At 39.8% G+C, this 23,091-nt stretch overlaps 2 protein-coding genes across 3 annotated transcripts; both read right to left on the bottom strand.

The window, feature by feature from the left end:
* Positions 1–446: 446 nt before the first annotated feature.
* Positions 447–10,185, bottom strand: LOC103719906 (protein WUSCHEL-like). Of its 2 annotated transcripts, XM_089929815.1 has the most exons (3): positions 3,266–10,185; positions 3,063–3,160; positions 447–2,622 (listed from the first exon to the last, which is right to left on the bottom strand). In XM_089929815.1, the coding sequence occupies exons 1-3, from the start codon at positions 3,678–3,680 to the stop codon at positions 2,242–2,244; spliced, it is 894 nt and encodes a 297-aa protein (XP_089785941.1). In that variant the 5' UTR covers positions 3,681–10,185; the 3' UTR covers positions 447–2,241. The 2 variants fall into 2 exon arrangements, with proteins under 2 accessions (XP_089785941.1, XP_089785940.1); XM_089929814.1 differs by having other exon boundaries at positions 3,063–10,185.
* A 153-nt stretch (positions 10,186–10,338) lies between these two features.
* LOC103719885 (Calcium-binding EF-hand family protein) lies at positions 10,339–17,667 on the bottom strand. The gene is made up of 5 exons (XM_008809359.6): positions 17,121–17,667; positions 14,600–14,896; positions 14,099–14,317; positions 11,889–12,017; positions 10,339–10,671 (listed from the first exon to the last, which is right to left on the bottom strand). Exons 1-5 carry the CDS (start codon positions 17,400–17,402, stop codon positions 10,438–10,440), a joined length of 1,161 nt encoding a protein of 386 aa, XP_008807581.1. The 5' UTR covers positions 17,403–17,667; the 3' UTR covers positions 10,339–10,437.
* Positions 17,668–23,091: the final 5,424 nt, after the last annotated feature.

The following is a 23,091-nucleotide window of genomic DNA, read 5'->3' on the forward strand; positions in this document are numbered from 1 at the left end:
AAGCTAAACTTTGTCTGCGTTATGGATGCCTGAAATGAATATTGCTCGTTGTTTCAAATGCTGTTGCAGGTTCTTCCTTCACGTACTCATCCACTGACGTAGATGAGTGGATTTAGTGGTTACATTTTAAGTGGAATTAGAATTTGCCGTAACGAAGCTTGCAATGGAAATGATTGACAGCTTTAATCCTAAGGCTTTGTTTTTTTTCCTGGCAATCAGGAAACGCAAGCAGCTTAAGGGAACAAACCCATCATGACAACACAGACCCGAGGGGTAGAACTCTCCTAGTTTATTTTCTTGCAGGGAGTTCCCTGTCTGACCCCAATGGGATGCATTTATGTTTTATATTATATGTAGTATAACAGTCCTTGATAATTATAGGATGTATTTGGTACTTGCAATAAATACCACCAACCATGCTGGTGCACGGTAGGCGATCATACGAGTATCATATATTTCATTTCTGTGGACTGCAAGACACCAATGTGCTGCTTCTTGGACAAGGTTTCTAGAATTGCTCTATTGCCAGTTAGTAACGAAAACAACAAATCTAAGATTTATTTTGTAGAAATTTTATAGATGGGCCCAGCTGAAACATTTACATCAAAGATTGTTGCTTGTGCTTGCTGATTCCATCAAATCTCCAGTGTTAATTAGACACGCATTTTCTTCAATCATCATGGTCTAGTTAAGCTACTTACAAGAGAGTTGACAGGAAAATTTGAATGCGCACTTGAATGGTATCACTATAAGTAGTCAAACAAAACCAGAGATGAATGGTTGTTATCCCTGATGGGTAAGTTTACAGGATCACATCTTAAACGAAGTTAGAAAAATCTGTGAGTAATTTGGAGAAACCAAGACTGGATTTTTTGTGTTCTGAAGATCGATCGAAAGCTAGTTGATCAAAATATAGTGCAAGGGAATTTGCACACTGGGGACCCAATCCTCACTAGAGAAAAAAATTGGTTTTCTGAAGGGTAGAGTGGATGCTTCCCTTGTTTGCTTAAGGCTACTTAATTTCATAATGAGCATTGGAGCTGGAAGATTCATACATCTTAAACTTGAACGGCAGGCAGAACCTCACAAACTGAAGGTGGAAATAGATGATAGTACGATACTGCCAGTACCTGTTTGAAGGCCTGTTGTGCTTGTTCCCCGATCTGAAATAATGCGTAAAACTGAGAGATGCTTGGTTTCCAAATTCTCATCAGGACACAAGATTACCTGTTTGAAGTCCTGTTGTGCTTGTTCCCCGATCTGAAATAATGCGTAAAACTGAGAGATGCTTGGTTTCCAAATTCTCATCAGGACACAAGATTATCCTAATTGATTAGAGAAGGTGAATTAATGGAGGGAACAAGTCTAGCTGGATCCAAGCCCGGCTAGTTTGACCTCCTCCCCCGCGTGGGTCCCATCCTTTTGTCTGTTACCTGTTTTTACTCTGGTTCGACCTGGGGGCATATGAATGAGATATTGACAATAAGAGCCCGATGAGATAAATGCTTGTATTAAAGGCTCTGACTTGTCTTAACTCCTTGGCATGTTCCCATCCGAGGGCCCTGAGCTCTCTTTCGTTCGGGCCTTCCGAGTTGGAAGAATTCATGGTGAAAGAGAAGCCTAGAAGTTTATCACCCGTCACGCTGCAGTACGAAATTCCAGTGCGGAGGGCTTCCCCCCCGTGGCCGGCGGTCCCCACCTTCTCTCCTTTTTTTTTTAATGAAAGGGAAGCCAAAATGGCCACCCCCGTTGTTGAAGGATCAAGAGAATATTTATGAGAGGATATTTATAGAAGAAGGATATCTATCTCCTTCTCCCAGCTGTCGTGGCTCCCACTAAACCCCTGTTCTCTTTAATGCAGTACCACTTGTGGCCGGGATATCTGGACTGTGTGTTCCAGAGGTGTCGACATCGCCGAGGGTACTGTAAACAGTTGCAGCGGCAGCGGCATTGCAGCAGAAGCTGGGTTTGCTGAGTCCGAGAAATTATATCGATGTACCCATTCAGCGGTACTCATGATCAATTCAAAGTTGTGCCCGTTCAGCGGTACAGATGATCAATTCAAAGCCAGGCCATCTCAGCATAAGAAGTCAAAAAAAAAAAAAAAAGGAAATTTAGCTCTGCGTCCACTGGGGATACGGATTGCATTTTTTTTGCGTGGGAAGGAATCAAGTGCAGCCTAACCGTAGAGTTGAATTAGAAAGTGCGACTAAGCAAGCTGCTGCCACTTTGTGCATGAGATCACGTCGATCTCAGGGGAACATGGCGGTAGGAATCAAGAGTGAGTTCCAGACAGCAATGGTCTTCTTGCCGTTGCCGGCCATCATCTAAATTGAAGGCAGGAATGCGTCCGATGGGTTTGGGTTGTTGGGGCGTTCCTGCTACGGAGGAACGAACGCCGCCTTCTTCTCTTTGCTTTCCTTCCTGGTGTTCCTCCTCCTCTACTTTCTCTTGTTCTGGTGTATGGATGGGAAAGAGGGGCAGTGTTCTAGTCTCGGCATGAGTTGTTTTTGCCTTCTGGACTCTGGTATAGTGGGACATTGCCGGCGGCTCTAGTCCCGTCGCCCACCCCCTGTTGCGCTCCAAAACTGCTTCTCCTCCTCCGCGGCTCATGAAGTAACCCTGTCTCAGCAATTTAAAGAAAAAAAGGACAGGAATATAAGTCATATGAGAGACTCTTTTCTTCTTTCCGAATGCGATCTTTTATGACTGCTTTTCCTGGTTTAATATATCGTCACATCGAGACATGCAACTGCTCCTAGAATCTATTTAGGAATTCCTGGACCCTTTGCTATATTTTTCTCAGAAAAAAAAAAAATCGATAGTACATTAGCCCCCTGAATATTATCAAGGAATGCATTAGAGAAGTTTATATGCGCTCCAAGAGGACCGTACGTTTAAAGAATATACATCAGAACAGAAAAAAGTGTTAACCCTTAAGAGAGTCGCAGACACACTTCCAGGGAGGGAGAACCGGAAACAGTAGCAGCTCTTTTCACCCTTAAGATAGTCGCATATTCATAGTATATCACGACATACAAAAACTTGCGATAAAGATATACCTTGTAGCTCTTCTCCGTAAGCACAGAACCAGGGCACTCGCAGCTCCCCATTTGCCCAACGGCATGAAGTCCAGGTGAAGCGCAAGTAGCATCAGCCCCTACATCACAGAACCAACACACGGCCATGGCCAGCAGATGAAAAGGAGCATCAGTGCTGAGAGTTGAAGGGAGAGCTAAATTGGGATTTATGGTACTGCATGCACCTGGAGTAGTGGTGGTGTTGGAGGAGGAGGAGGAGGAGGGGAAGTCCACGGAGAGCCTCCTTTTCCGCCTCTCCCTGGCCTTGTAGTTCGAGAACCAGTAGAACACATTCTTGCCTTCAATTTTGCCATACTGCCTCAGCCTGCTTGAAATTTTCTGGATTTGTTCAACATTAGGTGACCTCACTCCATGGTTGTGGTAAAGGTCCCTCAGTATCCTTGCCTGCTCATTTGTGGGGATCCACTTCGCGCTGGACTGCCTAGACTTCAGTGGATCGCTCTTGCTCCCATCCACACTTATGCTCTGGTGTTTCATGGCCTCAGCAGCCACCAGAGAATGGGGGGGGGGGGGGTGGGGAACACACGTATAAAAAGAGGGGCATGTAGCCATAACCATATGTAACCTTTTCCGCACCATTTGAGGTTGGCAACATGGATCCTGATTTGGCAGGAACTTTTATTTAGGTTATGTCATTCTGAGTTTTTCTAAATCTTTCCATACAAATTTCATTAATATTTTCTCAAATCTTAGGCTAATATGCCAAAACTAGCCTTGAAGCTCCTATGCTTTTCTTCTTTTTTTTTTTTCTTTTTTTTTTTCTGAAAAGGAAGTATCATACCAAACGTATACGGATACAGTCAAAAAAGTCAAAAAGCAATACATATCAGAGAGTACTAGACAACTCCACCTCGCCCACCCATAGATGTACATCCGAGTGATGGGCTATAAAAAAAGCCACTCAATTTGCAGCTCCATTGGCCTTCCGAAAAACATGCTTAGGCTGAATCGCCAACCCATCACGAACCATATCCCGGATATCTCTCAACAACGGGTGGTAGTCATCGACCCCCTCCTCCTCCGAAGCTTGTAGAGTCTTTCCAATGATCGTCGCTGAGTCGCTCTCCAAGAGAACCATCCTGGCCTGCAAAGTATGTCGCACATAACACAGTTTAGACCAAACCGCTCTCAACTCTGCCCCAGGCACCGATATGTCAAACAACTGGAAACCTCCGGCAGTAATCACCCTAGAGTCTAGGCCCCTCATCACAAAGCCTGCACCTCCCTTCACGCCGCCCTGCACGACGCAACCATTGAAATTGATCTTGAGAAAACTGGGGTAGAAGCTCTTAGGTGAAATGGAAGGAGCCATTACATGGCATGTGACGCTCTTCTGGCCTAACAATTAAATGAATCCCACGCTACAGGCAAATGGACGGATGGGCGCTGCCATTAGAAAGAACTCGCCTCCACAGAATAGATTATTTATGGCATGCCGACTGCGATTTGTATAATATTTTAGTCCACTAATTTATCAAAACGGAATAGAATTGAAGTAGTTCTGACATTGCGCCCTGAGCCCATGGATTGCGCTTTCTTATCATACGAATTCTGCAGGTATGGGAGGAAACGAAGGGCAGGGAAGAGAAAAGAGAAGGGAGAATTCTCTCTCCACATTGCACTACTCTCTCCCTCTCTCAACGCCCAAAGAACGATGTTATTCCTCCTACTCCTACAGTTTGATGTGGCTTAAATTTGATCTACGCCTAGCAGAAGGTCAATTTTAATAGCACTCTTATTCTCAGACTAATTTAAATAAGAAAAATTAAGAAATAGTCTTTATTTATAAAAAGGGCGCAAGACCCATGTATGCAAGACACGATACTCTCGTCTCTCTCACGCTGTATCCCACTTCCTTTCTTTGCCGAATCTGAGCATCTTCGGCAACGAGTTCACCATCGACGCATCCGCGAGAACCTCCGCAGCTAGCTTCTCTTCCACGACCACTCCTGAGCAGAGCCTTCTTTCCACATGGAACGCGCGTCCTTAGGAGACGGTGATGCCGGTCCCTACTAAAGGTTGCCCTTCCGTGCCGCCCATGACGCTAGTCTCATGCGCACAGGACGTATGCAACCATGCATGCGTCGCACTGGAGGGACCCATTGGCGCCGCAACCACCGCGGCCTCATCCTTCACCGGCGCACCACCATCGTTGCGATCACCATTTCCTTATCTTCAAGGGCATCGTGCTCGCCATCATCGCCATTCCGGCCACTACTGGCCCTTTGCTCTTCACCGGAGCCCCAGCGGAGCCTTATCGCTCCCTCACGACTGGGCCGGCGCCGGTGTACCCCCAGATATTTCCTCGGTTCGCAGTTGATCACAGCCCACATCACTTTTTTGGCCGCCTCATCGTTTTTACACCTTCCTGTCGCCAACGATTCTTCACCAACCTGGCTCGACCGGGCCGAAGTCCCGAGCCCGCCAAGATCCGCCGCCAAGAGTCGTGGTTCCGATCTCCGTCTACCACTTCCCACCGCCGGCTCTACCGCGAGCAACGACAGCCTCCGGACGTCCTCTACCTGCAGCACCATGAGCAGCCGTTGCCTTCATCGTCGAGAAGCCTCCGCCGCTGGCCGCCTCTCTCTGCTGAGGGGTTCAGCGCCATCTCCACGATTAGGGCTTGCACCGAGAGCTCACGGGGAAGGAGGAGAATGGATTGGATCGGTTTATTCCAAATGGATCTGTGACAAGGATCCTACTCGAATCCAATTAACTTAAGGACCCAATCAGTGCCGCATCAGCCACAGCCACAGCCACATCATCAAAATATCAGTCATGTTGATGCCATATCACTCACCATGTCAGCGCACATGTCTTCATTGATGCCAAGTTAACCGCCACACACCCTTGCCATGTTAGCGGGCACATCATTGACCATGTTGGCCACATCAACAGTATGTCATCTATCATGCCACATCAGCATAGGTCAGCTACATTGATCAGACCAGTTCGAATCAGTCAGACTCCATTGACCACTCGATTCATCCATTTTTTAACCGATTTTGGACTGGTTCAAACCGGTCCCTATATTTTTTTTTTTTTTTTTTTTGGTACAAAGTTTTCTACATCTTTAGATATGCTCTTTCTCTTTTTGGCCTCTATTTGCCTTAATTCTACCTTTATAATTAGTTTTTCGTCTCTATTTCTTCGGTCCGGCATTATATATTTGCAATTACGAATGAATTTGATACCACTCTATCTATTTTTACTACTTTGGATAAATTCAACGCATCAACTGTCTCCATTAGTATGCAAAATTGCAAAATATACCGAGCTCGATGGCTTGTGATTGAAATCCAAGCATGGATAACAAGGTAATGGCAAGCCAAGCAGGGTGCAGAGTGCCACAAGCTTCAAATAGGTATATACACGTACACCATGTGGGAATTGATTATTTATAATATAACCATTTTGAATAGTTTCGAATGCACAAGATCTAGCTTTCACATCTCACAGCCTCTCAAGAACTCAAGCCTTGGATCTATCCAGATGTAGGTGGCTCCATGCAAAAAAGTCTAAGCTCAGGCTAGGCTGGAGCGACAACTATAGGGCCAAATATAGAAGAGCAACTAGTCAGATGAGTCACTCAAAGACCACCAATCGCAAGTCCCACTGGTCGGACGAATCTCACAGACCAGCAACCATGGGTAACAAATGTCGGACGCATATCGCAAAGACCATTGACGATGCTGCACTTGAGCACCATATGTCGAACGTGTCTCCCAAGAGGCCACCTACCTGCAAGCCTAAGAGGCTAAAGAGACAACCCAGAAGCAACTGAGACCTTCATTCTACCGGCTAAGAGCCGATGAAAAAAATCTAATAAAAATTAGGTGTGGATAGGAGGAAGCACTCCCAGCCTACTCATCCAGGTGCTAGTTATCCAAAGAACTTAACCGACAAAAGATCAAACGATCTGAACTCCTAGCAATCTTAGCTCTTCAAGTTGAGAATGGAGACCCTGGGTGAGAAGCCAACCTTAGAGCTACAATATAGTGGATATGACCCACCAACTTAAAAGCGATTACAATAACCTCAAAATATCACAAGGTCTCACCAACAAGCGACATAGCTTGCAACTCCGACCTACAAATCTACGACCTATGGTTCAGACAACCAGGGAGCTAAACCTTCAAATACTCCCAACCTACACGCCTACATTCATAGAAAAGTGAGTCCACAACCTCGACCTAAAGCGGGTGGCAAAGGTCCAACCATACTTCGCGCCCATCAAAAGCTAACACAACTACAACAACCTCAATGTCAACAGGACAAGCTTAGATACTCAGGTGGGAAAAGCAATAATGAATAGTCACTGTAATAATAGCTGTCATAATGATAAATAATACAAAATAAAAATAACATAATTATTTTGTAATCTTTGTTCACTTGATTAAAAAACATTATTATTTCAAGCCATATAATTAGTTTCAGAGAGAAAATTGATGCAAAAAATTAAAAAAATAAAAAAAAATAACATTTTATCTAGCAAAAGGGTACAAATAAAAATAACAATTGCAATTATATACATTATATCAAACAATTTGAATTAGGGATGAAAAATATGATCCGGCCTGCCAACTCGACCCGTATTCGACCCACCATAAACAGGTTTGGGTTTGGTCTAATAGGTTTAGATCGTAAACAGGTTGACCCGTTTAACTTGTTTGTTAATTGGATCGAATACATATTTTAGATGTCTGATCCGTTTAGCCCGTTTATTAATCACAGCCATTCGATCACTGACACAACCTCATCCTTTAGTCCGGCTCACCATCGCTTTAAGTATCCCCAACTCTATCTCTAGACTCCTTTTTCGCCTCCGTCTGGGCTTTTAGGAGCCAAGAGGGAAGAGAAAGAGAGAGAGAGAGCGAAGGCATCGACGAAGAAGAAGAGAGGAGACGTCAAGCATTTATGTCGTCTAGTTTTCTCGACTCAGCATTCCTCTCTTCATTGTTTTCAGAAAGCCAAGCTCAACCTCTTGGGATCTCTCATCTTCTTTGTTCGTTGCTTAGCCTCGCTGTTCTTTTCTCCTTCTCCTCCCCCTCTCATATGCGACGGAGGCTGGAGGGATCGAAGACAGCTTCGATGCGATTTCGATTTCCTCGGTATCGATCAACTCCCAGTTTACCATTTCCCCCATATTTTCCATCATTGATTAAACCCTACTAAGATTTTTTTTCTTTTTGGGTGTTTGGTTTGGAGTGAAATATCTTATGGTTTTTTCAACGATTAGATCTTCCATGGTTTCTTTCTTTATGTTGATCTAAGAGTCACCAAATGAGGGTCGTCCTCTTGTTGATGGGGCTGGGACTCGCCGGATACATAGTCGGACGCCCTCTATTCTGGCACCTCGTCGAAGCCCTCAGCCACTCCTCCGCCTGCTCCCCTTGCATCTACGATTGCTCCTCCCAGCCCCTCCTCTTCATCCCCGAAGGTATTCTTCTTTTTATTCTTACCTGATCTGCTGCTCTCCTTCCTGTTCTTGCTCGGATCCGAGATCTGAACTCCTCCTGTCGCGGATCTCGAGCATGCTCGTGAATAAAGATTGCATCTTGCTTAGATCTTCCATGGTTTCCTGTTTATTAAATAGGTTAAACGGATTGGGTTGGTGGGTAAACAGATTAAACAGATCGGATCGGGTTGGACAAACAGGCCAGTTACCTGTTTATTAAATAAGTTAAACGACTCGGATCAGATTACATGTTTATTAAACATGACAAGTTCAGATTGTAATTTCTGACTTATTTAATAAATAGATCGGATTTAGATTTATAATTTTTTAGTCCGACCTATATATAATCTGAATCATTTATGTCTGGCCCGATTCCATTCCTACCCTAGTTTGAATAGGTCCAATGCCATTCTTTTCATACTTCGTTATTTTTTGGGCGTAAATGGGAGGTGGTGCCCACCCAGCGTTTATTGATTTAAGAGGGATATATACAATGATTTCGAGGTGGTCCACGCCGACAGAATCTTCAGAAGAATGGCCCACAGGTGTACTAGTCTAGTTCTTATTCTTGGATCCCGACAGGATTTGATTGGCCTTTGAGATGGATGGGTCACGTTGCTACGGCCATGCAACGTGTTTATCCCATGGGAACTGGGTACAGGAGGAGCTTCTTTCCATACAGTTTTAACCCATAGTTTTTCCACTTATTCCAGCAACGTGGCTGCCCAGTTTTTTTTTTTTTTATTATTATTTTTCTTTGCCAAAACGGCTTTCCAGCTCTATGAGTACTGCCCAGAATAGTGCAAAACACAATTATAAAGGATAGCCAAAAACACGAAGGATAAGCTTATCACAAAACTTGCAGCCTCAGTTTCATGAAGAAACATGATTTTCAGAAGCTTATTGACAAAGTGGATATCATATCCCGTACCACTTTATCCTGGTGAGGAAAGTAATGACAATAATACTAGAATACGCAACTCACAAAAGCATTAGCAAGTCGAGCCTTTTAATACAAATCACTATGCCAATTCAATTCATAAAATATAAAATACTCACACTTGGTGACAATTATAGTGCCACTCTGCATCCCTCATCTGTGGCATTAAAGGCCATTACATGTATCAGCTGTACTTTTTCTCATAAATTTTCTGTAACTGCTCAGATTGGCAAGATAGTTTTAAGACCGGATCACCAAAGCATCCCTATATTGACTGAAGTATTTTTAAATCCACTAACCTCTTAAATTTGCATCTTTATTTCATATCATCTATCTGCATAGCTTAAGATTACATTCTTTTCTTCAAGGTTCTTAATTTGAATATTTGCGCGACAAAATTAGTCCTTTCACTCTTAACGCCCAGGGATTTACATAGTGAAATGAGCAATACATGAATCATACATACATATATATATATATATACACACACACACATACCTATACTCAGGCTACAAACAACATACTAGTGTTAAAATTTTTGGGTGATTCCAAAAACAAAATTTATGAGTTATCCTAAATGAAAGAAAGAGATAGCTAGGTGTCATGAACTTAAAATTCTATTCCTTTAGGATAACTTGGCACAGCACAATAAAGTTCAATGATAGCCCTTCCAAGCTCTCTCAAAAGTTAACAAACCTCGCTCAATAAAATTGGGTTGGGCCTAAGGTTCATTTTTTATTATCTTTTGCGAACTTTTTGAGTACTGATTATATCCTTCTGCCACAAAAAAACTGGTGGGAAAAAGGATGAGGGCGAACTAGAGAGGAAAATACAGCATATTATCAACAAACCCCATTAACATTAAGGAAATTAGATCACAATATATCTATGAAGGTCTCTTGATGTGATAGCTGTGATTCTTATAATATTGAACTAGGCTAATCACCCTCACTTGGTGAAGCCGACAATGATGATGCAGTCAAGAGGGTAGATGAAGACTCTAAAGGCTCATGAACCACTGAGTTAGATGAAACAGATATAGGGTTGCCCTCCAATTGCAACATAAGGCTCCCAAGAATCTCGGTTAACGTTTTCTTAAACTCGGCTTCATCCACAATCTTCCCATCGTCTGCATTTACCATCTTCAATGAGTCATTCACAATAGCATCAACCTGAAACAGTAATCAGAATGTTATAACCACAAAATGGTAGAGTCAACAGATTGATGCACTTGTTAAGCCATTTGTCCTTTCAACTGCGTGTGAACATTAAGGAATTACTATCAAGTATCCAAGGATGTCATATATTTAGAAAATGCCCTGAGAACGGATCACTTTGGAAGAACAAATGCAGATAGAATGGGCGCATTAGTTTGAAGAAAAAATTATAAAAGAAATATATAGGAATTCTAAAGAGATGGTCAGCACTTGATTTTCTTGAAACAAAAGAAAAATCTAACACTGGATAATTGTAAATTTTCTAACAAGTCTATAAATAAAACCTGGAGGGATGTTTCTTCTAAAGAGAGGAATCCATACATGTTAAAAGATACACACACATAGATGACCTTCGAGCATAACTTGATACATATAAGAAAGGGAGACCGCCAAGTAGCTCAAATATATCCCAGCTGGAATGTGGGTATAATTAATAACTTTTGCAAGCATCCTGAACAAGAATTGGATATCCAGTTGTTGCCATATGGAAATAACTGTTTTCAGCTTTAAAGGATTGAAAGAAAAAGTCATCATAGATTTTTTTTTTACCATTACCATCCATAAAAATATAATTTTGAGAAATGAACAACATGGTATGTATTTTACCACACCAATACAATTGATATCGTTCATTTTTATACTGACTTGATGCATAAGTTAGAGAGCAGCAAAATATATGAATTTTGGTTTCTAGACATTTATTGTGATTAGATCATGTTTGGTGATTTGGATCTTCAGTTTGAATGGACTCTGGTTGATTTTAAAATCGTAAACTCCTTTTATGGGAGTTACTAAAGTGTGTGGTCCGGCTCTAAAAATATATGTGCACTTATTTGTGCATTTTTCACCAACTATGAACTTCAATTTAACTTCTTTTTTCTAACAGTAGGAGTATCGCAAATTAGAATAATCTGAGTCAAACACTTGGGAAACAGCTCATGGTTTGAAACCTAAGACCTCCTGCCAAATGGATGAGAGGTGCAATCTCTAGGCTATAGCTAGTTTGCTCAGTTGAACTTCTTTGGAGTCTGTTTTTGCTAGTCTTCAATATAGTAGGCTAGAACGGATAGCTTTTTCAGCTGTTTTTAAGAATTTCTCCATGCATGTTCTCAAGCGCCCAACAAATCGTATACAGGAGAACTAATTTGAAACTACTTAAGCATGTAGATTACCTGACCAACAGCACCAAAAGGAGGTAAATCTGCAGAGGAAGCCATCCTATCTAGTGCAACCCGAAGATAGTCCTTTGATGTTTTCTGATGCTGATCCTTCGGTAGGTCTCTCCACACCGAATCCAACAACTGAAATGACCCACAATGTAATGTTTAGTGAATACCTGATTTTTTTTTTCCTTTCAAGAAAATTAGTATTCCAGGACAGGAAAAAGTTGAGAGATGATTGCTTCTACTTCTGTCAAGAAATGCTGTGGAAAGTTTGTTAGTCACATACATATAAAATTATTTAGTAGTTTTCAAGAAGGTCGATCAGTTGTAATACATGGTCAATCCAGTTTCTTTCTTTCATCTCTTCAATCATCAGAAAATGAAAATTTAGCCTTGCACTTGGATTTGTAATTTCATGTTTTAGTCTGCTTCTTCAAATTTTATTGTTCATGCATGAAGTATTTGACTCACCATTGCTGTTTGATCCATGAGTCCTTAGACCTAATGGCACTACTTCTTTGTGGTGTAAATAATGTCAAACTAAAGCCAAACCAAAGTTCAGGTATTGCACTATGGATATTATGAGGTGACCATTATTATATCATGAACGAGAGCTAGTTATCTAAAATAAGATCTATCTGTAAATGTGTTCTAGCAAGTTTTAACACAACATTCATCTATAGATTAACTATCATTTGGGAATAATGTGATTAGATGGAAAATCATGAAACCAGACCCCCCCCCCCCAACAAAGAAAAAAAAAAAAAAAACTAGCAAGTTTTAACACAACATTCATCTATAGATTAACTATCATCTGGGAATAATATCATTAGATAGAAAATCATAAAACCAGACTCCCCGCTCCCCCACAAGCTAGCGTAGGCAATAGTGTCCGGATAGTCCAGTGCTAATAGCTCTAGCTTTAGATCCATAAGGCTAGCCAGCCACTTATATACTAATAGGCAGAAAGAAACCCCAAAGGGGCAATAAAAAAAAGGTGGAAGACTATACTACTTGCAGTAATCAAGGTTCCATGTAATTTTGTATTTGATCATCTCTAGGAATTTAATGGTGTGTGCATATAGTGGAATGAATTGTTAAGCAAGAAGGTATCTATCATGGAGATTGTCATCATGTAGGACGACCACAAACCATTTTCCCTAAGCACATAATAAGGCCGAGGACAGGAGTTGGTGACACCTAGTTTGCGCTAAGGTCTGCTCTCCACTTCCCTCCTTGGTTAAAAGAGTGAGAGGGAGTACTTGTATGACTCAGAAAACTCAGGCACAACCTTTGTCAGGTTTGGTCTTCTTGGTTTTAGATCCTACAGAAACAAATCAAATCTGAGATGGTGCTTTCCATCAATTAAAGCATGTGATGGGAAAAAATTACAAATGAAGTTATTATGGACACAAAGGAAAAAATTACAAATGAAGTTATTATGGAATGTACGCTTTGGAAAACCTTTTTCCAAAATTTCAAACAAATTATACCTATGAGGAGCTGTACTAATATTTGGTCAATACCGATAAGGTTAGAGTAATCACAAGAATACCTAGCCTACATTATACTAAACAAGCTATTGGCCTGTGAGTCCCTTGTATATGACTAGAAGGCACCCAGCTGCAACATTGATCACAATTAATGTCTATTTTATATGTTCTTAGCAGTTCCATGGTTTCACCTTCACTAAAGGGATAAACTAAACAATAGCTTGTCTATTGTGTCCATAACTCCATATATAAAAAATTTCATGCAAGATAGCACAATTCCTTGAAAAAGCATTTGAAAACCCACATTTCCTTAAGGAACTAAAATTTACAAAATAGCAGAAAATTGTCTTTAGGGCCTTTTTTAATGCTGCATGCTGTGTCCATGGATATCTCCCAAATGTGCAATCAGGGGAGGCCTGACTTGAAGAAAAAAAAAAAGATAAGGATGTTGGAGACCTTTTAAAAGGTGATTACTACCATTCCTATGTTCTTTGGATTATGCAATCCCTGCATCTGCAGTTGCATCACTTTTTTTATGCCCCTCCTCTAGACCCCTACTCGAGTTTGGCCCATACATGTAAGCATCCAAACAAGCCAACCAACATCTTGGAAATACCAAACAAGCACATCTCTGTAACCACTTCTATTGCAAAAGCATGGAAAATATTTTAAAGACAAATTTAATTATTAAACAATTAAGCACATGATGTTGATATTAAAACCAACCTTATCCAATTCAAATTTGTTTGATAATAGTATCTTGATGCCACTTCCATCAAAGGTGTTTTCACTATGGGCAACAATGACAGGGTGCTCTTGAAGGCATTGGATGAGGCTGCACAAAAGCTTTTTAAATTCTTCAAAGAAGATCTCTTGAGAAGCATGTTGTTCGAGCCGATCGGTAGAAAGTGATTGTAAAGCAGGTTCCACGATGTTACTTATGACCTATAAGAATAAATCGACATGGCTCGTTATAGAAATAAAAAATTGTAGAATCATGTTAGGAACTTCTAATTTGTATGGATTTGTAGCTCACTAGTAGATTTCAGCATGAGCACATGCTCCACTACCAGGATATGCAGTCTTAGATGCTACACATAAACTGACTGTATGTGCTTAGCAGACCTTGATAAAATTGAGGGAAAAGTATGAATATAAAAAAACGTCGTCATAGTATATTGCAGACATGATAGCATGTAAGATTTAAAATCAACTCCTCTCAGTTACCCAAGAGTCAGAAGCTGGTGGCATGCCATGCTCAACTGTGAGTTGTTGAAGACCCACTGTCAAGCACTTGCGGAGAGACTCATTTGCTGACTCCATCTCTGAGAATATGGCAAGTGCGTCTGGTTCAAATTTTGGGCTCTCGACAAACTCCTTCAAGTCTTCCCCATCAATCCTCAAGATGACGATTGGGTCCCTTTTTAGCCCAGCTGCCATGCCCAACAAAATATCAGAAAGTACCTCCTTAAACTCGGACTTGCTCACTTGTTCTTGCTTTCCATGTGTGAATTCATTCAAAACCTTCAGACAACAGTGCAGGAACATAATTATTTGGGCATGTAAATGTATAAAATATATAAGTAAAATGCATTTTCACTCATTCTCCATCAAGCTAAATTGCAAATAGCAGACAATGTAGACTCAGAGATATAAGAAACCATTTTAAAGAAAAATTCCAAGGCGATCACCATCTTAAGTCAGCATAGTCAGTACTGACTGAATGGTGCTATTTGCTGGTGATTGGAAGAGCACTGCTTCATCATCTCAACCATATGGTTAAGAGAATCTTGTATTTATCCTACAATAGGTCTGGTGCTGATAAAATAAGCTGATGGAGGTTTCCTCTCATGCTGACAGATACTCCATTCATTAAAGACATTCTTTAAAAATATTTCCTTGGAAATGATCTGATTGTTATGGTGCTAGCTAGGCGCTTAGTTTCATTTCTGAAATGCAAATCAAAATTGATCCACAGAATAATTTTCTTAAAATGATTTTTAAGGCTCACAGTTAATTCATGCTTTCATTACGACTTTCACAATGTGAGACACTGAACCAATTAAAAGGAAACAACTTGCAGCAGATGGTTTCTGTCCTCTTTGTAGGCCAGCAAAAATGTGGGTTAAATCATTGCTATCTGGTAATTAGAAGACATGTCAAGACTCACCAGATGACAGAGATTAACTGGAAAATTAGGAGTTCACAAATGACTGTCACTGCCTCAAACCATGGCCCTCTTACAAGCTAGTTTCCTTACTATAGATATTAATAACTCGCCTGTTTGCAGGCAGTGACAAGAAGCCGAATGTTGTCATTAAAGAAAACTACTACTCAGCACATGCCATGCACATGAGACAGCAGCACCTCGTCTCAATCTTTGGCTTTTCCCAACAGCTTCCCTTCCCCTTTTTCAGTCACATGAGACTCTGCATGAGACAACGGAATGTCCGCATTGGATGTATGATGCCATGGGGGCATTTCCATTATATAACAGTATAGATTTATAATTTCAAATCCCCCAGGCCTCATTAGCCCAATTAGGCACTGTTGCAGGTGCTGTATAAGCCATATATTGACACCCCCAACATATCTGCAGCAATGGCATGGTATCTAGAAAGCCTTCTGAATAATCGCTACTGTTTGCAGCAAATGACCGTAGTGATTCTATTATCATGTAATGCGATGTTCCAAAACCCCAAGAAGTTTGCAGTTAATTCAATTAAAGCAGCTTAAGGAAGTCTAAAGTTGTTGACCTTGACAGAGACCAACACTCATACATAGTAATCCTACCACACTCTTAAATACACCGAGCTTCAAACTTCTTAGCAGTGCATGTTACGAAGTGAACCTCAAAATGCTCATTGCAAATTTTTAATCTGCACTTTTGCATGAGAAACTAACCAATAACTGTATTAGTTAGAAAATAATCCATTCCAGTCGCAGGTCTCAATTCAACTCTCTCCTGTATTTCAATATAACACCAATGCATGTAAGATTAATGAACTATTAAATTTACATCAACTTTTGTTTAAAAAAGTCAACAGATTTTTATGGAAACAAAAAAAAAAGAATACTGCAACCAAAGATGTTACCAAATTGTTATCGTGCTTTCATTCCACGCATTTATCACTTATTTCTTGATATTGTTTCTCGATATTCTGTCCGATGAAAAGTATTTGTTGACCAATTTCTCATATGGTGGCTACTCATATAGTCCTATACCATGGCATGTCACAGAACAACTTCATATTTTTACCATCAAAGAAAGTTCCCAATAGATGTTCAATCAAAAGAAAAAAAAACATCACAAAATAATTTCTTGAGCCAAGGATCAGATAGATCATTTCAGCATCCATCTTAACCTTGTATCAGTATATTTCATATAACATTAAGTCACCATTATGGATGGCAAACAAACTTGGCATAAGGTAATCATTGTGGTGTATGGTTGTGCCATAGACCAATCTACCTAAAAGTTTAACATAATCCTAACCCAGGTTGTATACTTATAGGTAGAAAGTGAAGAACAGAGAGGCGTACTCATAATTTACTTATCCTGGTGACAGGCAAAGACACAACAGCAATATTTTCTGGGTTAGTTGAAAAAAAATCTCAAATTTTCCACAAAATTCAATTGGAAAACGATCAAATTATTCACGAATTATTTAATACTATCGAATGTCACAAATTGTTCATGAACATCTTGACTTGCTTATCAAGTAGATGCGGTGGTGGAGTAGGGTACCTCAGAGTAGATGTGGTCGGAGTCCGTCGAGGTGCCCTGGGCCGGGAGGCCAAGGGCGGCGCCGATGTCAGCGACGGCGGGCTGGAGCTCCTTGACGTCGAGCTTACCGTCGTGGTTGACGTCCAGCTCCTGGAACTTGTGCTCGACGAAGCTAGTAAAGGCGTCTTCGTTCTCCACCAACTCCCTTATCTCCGTCCCATCCAGCACCACCTTCTTCTCCTCCTCCTCACCTCCCTTCTTCCCCTTCTCCCCGCTCTTCTTCCTCCCCAACCAACTCGCCATCTCCCCGCTCCCTCCCCAACTCTATTTATTGCGCAGCGGTAGCGGTCGCAGAGATCGATACCAAACGAAAAAAGAAAACAAACAAAGCTGCAACCGGTGCGACTCCTGTGATCCCCTTGTGACCTCTTTTTCCTTCTCCTTTTCCCCTCTCCCTCGGCCTCTCCCTCTTTATATACAGTCTTGGGCTTTTTCGGTGATGTGAAGGAGGGGAGTGGGGATTTGTGGAAGGAGGGAAAAAGGGCCAACCGCCATCGGCCACCCACGAGACCTGGGTCGGACACGTGGTGGTCGGCGGCTTTAGATGGGGAACCTTCTTGCCTTTCTCTTTTGTCTGGCTCTCTCCTTCTTTCAAAAGCGTGACGGGAGGCGAATTAATTGCCCACCCGCTCCCTCTCTTGTCGCCATCTCCCGTCTCTGTGACGGTGCGGAAAGAAAAAAAAACAGATTACAACTTGCTCATTAGCACGTGACTGCCGCGTCAGCGTTTGGTGGATAAGGTTAGGCCCGGATGCTCAGGGGACGGACCAGCTGCTTTGGCTCTTTTCGCAGATCAAGAACTTTCCAGCCTTCTCTATTCTGCAATGTCAAACAGCTTAAGTTTGACGCAATTAGGATGGTTGGTGGTGCAATCAACTGAAGAAGTATCGAACTTCTAATGAAAAACTTCTTGGTTGCATACTTTGTTTTGAAAACAGAAATTAAGTGCATATGATGATAGTAATAGTAGTAGTAGTAGTAGTGGTATAGGAGAGATCCCAAATTTCTAAATGGATCTCTTTGTTGAGTCGTGGTAACTTGCCGTGTCACAACAAGCATCTGATGGAACTGGTTGACTGCGAGAATTGTCCGCGTCGCGCCGAGCTCGTGGAAGTATATTATGGCAAATATAGGTGGAAGGGACTGATCTGCACGTATGTATGTATGTATGTATAAGTATGGGTGCATAGCTGTTGAGGTTGGGGTGGTGGTAAAAAAGTATTATACCATATTTAGGATTTTTCGCCAATCATTTGAAAGATTCGAAATCATTCAACCACCGAGATGGTAGCGCGGTTAGAATGAGGCTAAGTTTCCACCAGAGTGACCCAGATTCGAAACGCACGGGCATCGATTAAATGCGGAGATCGGATGCCCTCCGTCTGGTTTATTTGGTAGAGTCGTCATCTAGTCTGTCGGTACTTAAATCGTACTGGTATAACGTATTCACACGTAGAAGGAGCTGCCACGTTGGTAGGGCTCCTCCGCGGATGGGGAGGGTATGAGTAAAACTTGTCTGCCAGGGGCTAAAATTCCACCATAGTGGTCCAGGTTCGAAATGCGCGGGCGTCGATTAAATACGGGGACCGGATGCCCCCCGTCTGGTTTATCCGGTGGAGTCGCCATCTGATCTGCCGGTACTTAGATAGTGCTGGTGTGATATACTCGCACGTGGAAGGGGCTGCCACGTTGGTGGGGCTCCTCCGCGGGTGGAGGAGATATGAGTAAAACTTGTCTGTCCTTAACGAACACTCTTCAGTGGAAAAGAGGCCCAGTGGATGTTGCTATGCGGGTGAGGTCCTCCTCACCCTCTCTCTTTGTCTTTTCTAAAAAAAAAAAAAAAAAAAGAAGAAGGGGAAGAAGAAGATTCGAAATCATTCCATACCCACGGTGATTTTTCTATCACGAGAACAACTGGTATTCTGAAAATTGTTTCTTCACCCCTCTAAATCAATCTAGACTGCTAAGCAGACACTTCAAAATTCCAATCCAACGTCTGTCAATGCTAATGAATGAATTGTTTCATTGGAAACCCTTTCTCTTGGTCATATGAATCGAGGGAATATATATAGTTTATTCAAGCAATGGGTTGCTTAGGCGGAGGAAAAGTCCACTTTGTTTTTATGTTAGAATGCCAAAAACTTCTCTTCTAACGTTACACTAAGCTTGAGGAAATGGTCGACAACCACAATCACCTTTTCCTCAAAACAAAAAAAAAGAGATAAAAGAAAAAAGAAAATCAAAAACTTCTACAGGAAACAATATACATTGTTTTAATATTAAGAAAGATAGTCAATGTTGGCGCCGACAGTTAGGCATAGAGTTTTCTTTTTTAATTAATTGTTATTTCTTCCATTGTATTTAAGTTTTCCTAGGTTTCAAGTGATTGCAAACCCATATTGAAAACCGTAAAGTAACTGTACCTTTTGTACTTTATTAGATTTCTTTCTCATATATTTTGCTTCGTTGTCGTTTTGAGCTATTTGCTAACGAAAATTTTCTAGACTCTAGCTATTATAATTTAAAATATTAAAGAAGGGCATGTCTAAGACCAGCCAAGATCTATGATGTTATTTCTAAGTCTCCTCGTCTCATATATGCGTATGTGCAAGTATTGTATATTTATACATACATGCATGTATTTTGGGATGCCTTGTTTGCATTTTTCCATGGTGGTTTAAATAATAGTTATTTGTTTCCTGTTCAAACTATTTTTTAGTTGAAAAATTAGCTTAAGCTACATTGAAGTTTGCTCCATTACATAAAAGGTCAAGGTTGTATTTTCACCAGGTTTTTAGCATCACAATATTTTCATCTAACATACTTAAATCCTAGTTTAGCAATACTATGGTTTTATCCTGGATATCATTAATTTGATCTAGACCATATTGCTTCTAGTTGCATTAACCCCATCAATATTTCTTTAGCTCTCGAATTTGATGTTTTACTTCCTTTCACACTATGTATAGTTATACAATCTTTACCTCACCCCTTTTCTTCTACACTAGGACACATTTCTTGCTCTAACCTTCATCATTCTATTCATTTCTGAGCTAAAAGAAGAGTGACACAGCATGTATCTCCCTGTCCATATTTGCCCTCCTCGAATATTTCTTAGCATATTTCCATTAATTTCTATTGCAAGGCTAAATGTCGCATGGCTTTTTGTTGCTTCTAACAACCAACTTCTCTTTCTTTTCCTTTTCTTCTAAAAAAAAAAAAAATTCTCAATCCTTGATTCTTTCCCCCTACCTTTCTACATCTCACCACTTCTCCTCCGCAACACAAACACATCTTATAATTTTCATCAATCTTGAGTTTAATAGATTGCCGCAACATGTCTCTGCGTAGTTCTTTCTCTCTTTTGATATTTCCTTGCTTATTTATCTCACCTCTTTAAGCTAGGATGCATAACAACCTAAGACCTTACCTAAAATAGCTAGCCGGAAAGTATTATTTGAGTTCCTTGATCCTTTATAAGTACCCAAGATTTATCCAGCGAATAACCGATGTGAGACTAAATACACGCCCGCACGGATCCTCACAGGATGTATTTCAAAAGTTTTGTAATAACTAATAACTAATAAAGCCATCCTAAACTTAATATACATAAATACAAACATTTATCTGTCCCAATGCATTACGCGCGATCTACAATCATGTGTGCTACATATAATTTGAGACCAAAAGAAATCTTTGTAGTTGTAGCTCAATGCAACATGCTTGTCCGCGATGATTTAAAACACACGTTCTTCTAGACCACACACTTTATATTGTATTTGACATACACTGCTTACTATTTAAATGATACAAAATGGTCTAGAAAAAAAAGAGCTTCAATTGTCTACTCTAACTGTAACTTTGTGTAGTTTAGCATATCTTAAGTATGTATGTCAACACTTGCCATTAAAATACAATAGTTGTTAGGTGCACGGCACAAATACACGCCTACTTAATGTCGTATGCAAAGTTGAAAATATCTGCTAAATCTACATGATGCACACGTTTTCTCAATGTGCATAGATTTGTCACGTACCCAACATTGATCTTGGTGTGACCTATCTTGCAATTTATGCAGCCCACCTTAAAAAAATTTCTATTAATATTATCAAGGCCTCGTTTGGAGGAATTTTTGGATGGCCAAAAAGCACTTTCTGATCTTCCAAGAGCACTTTTAAATGAAATAGAAGTGTTTGGTAAAAATTTCAGAAAGCTGTTTTAGCTTTCCAGAAAAACACTTTTAGGCCCAAGTCGAAAAGCTGTTTTTTGACCAAAATATCTATGATAAAATATAACAATTACACAAAATGTCCCTTTAATAATTGTTTAACCAATTTTAACACCTAACTAGAAAATTTGTTATATTATGAAAAATTAATTTATGCTAATAATTATAATATATCTTTATTATTATATTATATTATAAATATAATATAATATAATATTATATTATAATGTATTGATATGTTATGCTAAATAATTTAATATTATATTAAATTATTATGTTATAGTATACAATATTATATTACATTACAGTAATATTATACTATATTATATATCTATGTATTAATACATATTATATTTTATAATGCTCTGTTGTATAATACTATGCAATGTCCTTTATGATCATTTTGTCATACCAAAAGTATTTTCTTAGTTTGTTTACCAAATACATGTTAAAGTGACACAACACTTTAGAAATGCAGACAAATAACTTTTTTATAAAAACTCTACTTCAGAAAACTCTACTTCCACTAGCTCTTCCAAACGGAGCCTCCTGCAGCCTATAAATGAGGAAACCAAAGCATATCATAGAAAGCACACTTCTAAAATTAATTTAAGCCATTTCATTACATGCAAGTGTATACCATTCACATGCTATACAATAAATAAGCTCATATCCACTCCCAATTAAGTAGGAGGCATATGGTGGCATGACCATTGGAACCATAGAAGTTTAGCCAATGTAGTGATTAATTTTAGAAGTTGCCTTGCTGCAAATGGGAAAAAACTAACGAGAGCTTATATTGATAGCGAGCTTGCATAAAAATTTTGTTCTTGGAACCAAATTAAATGGTGACCTCCTGATGTCTAATGCAGCCACATGCCGGAATTTATGTCTCTAGTGAAATATAGTTCTAAAAATCAATACTAACACGGCTAAAATTGTATGATTAAAATCTGCATAGTTTTTTCAAGCATATATTTCCTAGATGAATACACGCACTTAGTCAAATTCTCTTTCTTTTTTTTTTCCACCATCCGGGAGAGGAGCAGAGTAGGGCATGAGTATCAATACATTATAAAATATAGTGGTTTTTTTGCATGAATACTCTCTTAAATATCGATTTTTTTATGAATACTCTTCCAAAAGTGATATTTGCATGTATACCCTCGTAAAATACTTGTTTTGCTATTTTGCCCCTTTTTTATCCTTATTTTTGCATATGTACCCACACCATCTAACGCCGTTAAAAAATTAACGGTTTTAAATTAATATAACTAAAATATTTTTAATGAATAGATGTGCAAAAAGAAACATTTATAAGGCAATCATAATAGAAGACAAAAAAGTAATTTCAAAATTTTATTTTATTTTTAATTAAAATAAATATGGTTTTTATTAACGGTGTTAGAAGAACCATTATATTGGGGGCATTTGTGCAAAAACAGTGTTTGATGAAGGTACAAAAATAAATATAATTTTTAAGAAGGTATTCATGCAAATTTGAATTTTTAGAAGAGCATTTATGCAAAAAAATTCTAAAATATATAACTAGTCATAAAATTCTTGATTTAATTAGAGGTTCAAAACCATCTATTAGATAGGGGGCCTTGCTCCTTTCATATATATATATAAAAAAAATCACTGTTTGCCTTGCATACCCTGTCTGTTACCATAAAGCAAATTATCATATCATATTTTTATTTC

This window comes from Phoenix dactylifera, chromosome 3 (genome assembly GCF_051530095.1).
Source record: "Phoenix dactylifera cultivar Ajwa chromosome 3, Ajwa_hap1_PhDact_Kaust_v1.1, whole genome shotgun sequence".
NCBI classification, from domain to species: Eukaryota; Viridiplantae; Streptophyta; class Magnoliopsida; order Arecales; family Arecaceae; genus Phoenix; species Phoenix dactylifera.